Source organism: Phacochoerus africanus, chromosome 2, assembly GCF_016906955.1.
Source record: "Phacochoerus africanus isolate WHEZ1 chromosome 2, ROS_Pafr_v1, whole genome shotgun sequence".
Taxonomy (NCBI): Eukaryota; Metazoa; Chordata; class Mammalia; order Artiodactyla; family Suidae; genus Phacochoerus; species Phacochoerus africanus.
The window spans coordinates 203,818,389-203,820,266 of NC_062545.1; the positions used below are offsets into that span (position 1 = coordinate 203,818,389).

The window sequence follows — 1,878 nt, forward strand, 5'->3', positions numbered from 1 at the left end:
AAAGAGAAACATAGAAGAAGTTCATTCAGTCATAAACATCAGCCTCTCCTGTAAATATAAACTACATGGAACCCCTCTTTTCTTTTAAAGAGCTTAATTGACAGAGGTGGTCTAGTAAATCTATAAATAAATACAGAAACCATAGTACTGAAGGAACCTGCCTCCTATGTAAAGAAAGTGGGAAAAATGGAGCCTATCGCTAGAACTCTGTTCCTAGAACAGAGAAGAGCATCATCTACGCATGAAAATGAGATATGCACAGACAGAGGATATATTTACACATATACATCACTTCTGACTTTGAGACAAAGACATTTCTCATGTGATTGGTAAATATCCTTTTGGATGGACATATCTGAAATTTACTGGGAAAATTAAATTTCTGTGACAAAATTAATGGCTTAGGAGTTCCCGTCATGGCACAGCAGAAACAAATCTGATTAGTATCCATGAGGATGCGGGTAACATCCCTGGCCTCACTTAGTGGGTTAAAGATCTGGCATTGCTGTGGCTGTGGTATAGGCTGGCAGCTACAGCTACAGCTCCAATTTGACACCTAGCTTGGGAATCTACATATGTCGTGGGAGTGGACCTAAAAAAAAAAAAAAAGGGACAAGACAAACAACCAAAAAACCAAAATTAATGGCTTAGAGTGATGACATCATCTAAGACCATAGGGAGGATACATAAATGAAAACCAAAAAAGAAGTGAAAGTGTAGAGAAATGTTTAGAAAATGAAAATTACTGTGTTCCCTATTTAATGTCCTTGCTTAGAAAGAATAGCATCAGAGAACCCACCCACAAGGTTCCCCCAGACACCCATCTCAGCCAGGCCAGCAGTGCCCTCATTTCCCCATGGCCTTCATGCTCTGTATACTGACAGCCCTGGTGGTGTTCAGCTACAGCTCTGGGGGATCTCTAGGCTGTGACCTGTCTCAGAACCACGTGCACATCAGCAGGAAGAACCTGGTGCTTCTGCATCAGATGAGGAGAATCTCTCCTTCTTTCTGTCTGAAGGACAGAAAAGACTTCGGGCTCCCCCAGGAGATGGTGGATGGCAGCCACCTGCAGAAGGCCCAAGCTATCTCTGTCCTCCACGAAATGCTCCAGCAGACCTTCCTCCTCTTCCACATAGAGCGCTCCTCTGCTGCCTGGGACTCCATCCTCCTGGACAAGCTCCACTCTGGACTCCATCAGCAGCTGGAAGACCTGGACCCCTGCTTGGTGCAGGAGATGGGAGAGCAGGCATCTGCCCTGGGAATGGCCATGAAGAAGTACTTCCAGGGAATCCATCTCTACCTGAAAGAGAAGAAATACAGTGACTGTGCCTGGGAGATTGTCAGAGTGGAAATTAGGAGAGCCTTGTCTTTCTCAACCAACTTGCAAGAAAGGTTAAGAATTATGGATGAATACCTGGGGTCACCTTGACATGATTTCAATAAGATGCCATCTCACCTTTGCAACACTCATCTTTTGTTCAAAAAACTCCTATTTCTTCTTTAACCACAAAATTTATTGAATTAATTCAGGTTTTATATTGTCAATAACAATAAACATTCATATTTTAAAATTATTCAACTCCAGGGGCATCAGACCCTAAGCAATGATTGCCCTGATGTTATTTATTGTTTACTTATTTATATTTATTTTTCCTATATATTTATATTTTAATATAAAATATGCTTACATTGTATTAAAATTTAGAAAACACATTAACCTATTTATATCATTAAATTTTCATTTTATTTGTTAAATCGTTATGAAAGAAGTCTTTTGGAGTTTTTTTATTCTGAAAACCTAAATCCTTATTTTCTCTATATAAATATGTCTCAGGATGATATTTGTCCATTTTGTCCTATGAAACAGTTCTACCACTT

At 39.9% G+C, this 1,878-nt stretch overlaps 1 protein-coding gene across 1 annotated transcript; it reads left to right on the forward strand.

The window, feature by feature from the left end:
• The first annotated feature begins 856 nt into the window (after positions 1-856).
• Positions 857-1,429, forward strand: LOC125121260 (interferon omega-1-like). Its single transcript, XM_047769534.1, has one exon. The coding sequence runs from the start codon at positions 857-859 to the stop codon at positions 1,427-1,429; it is 573 nt and encodes a 190-aa protein (XP_047625490.1).
• The last annotated feature ends 449 nt before the right edge of the window (positions 1,430-1,878 follow it).

Coding starts and splice junctions, on each gene's coding strand:
- LOC125121260 (XM_047769534.1), top strand. CDS start 857: ATGGCCTTCATGCTCTGTATACTGACAGCCCTGGTGGTGTTCAGCTAC.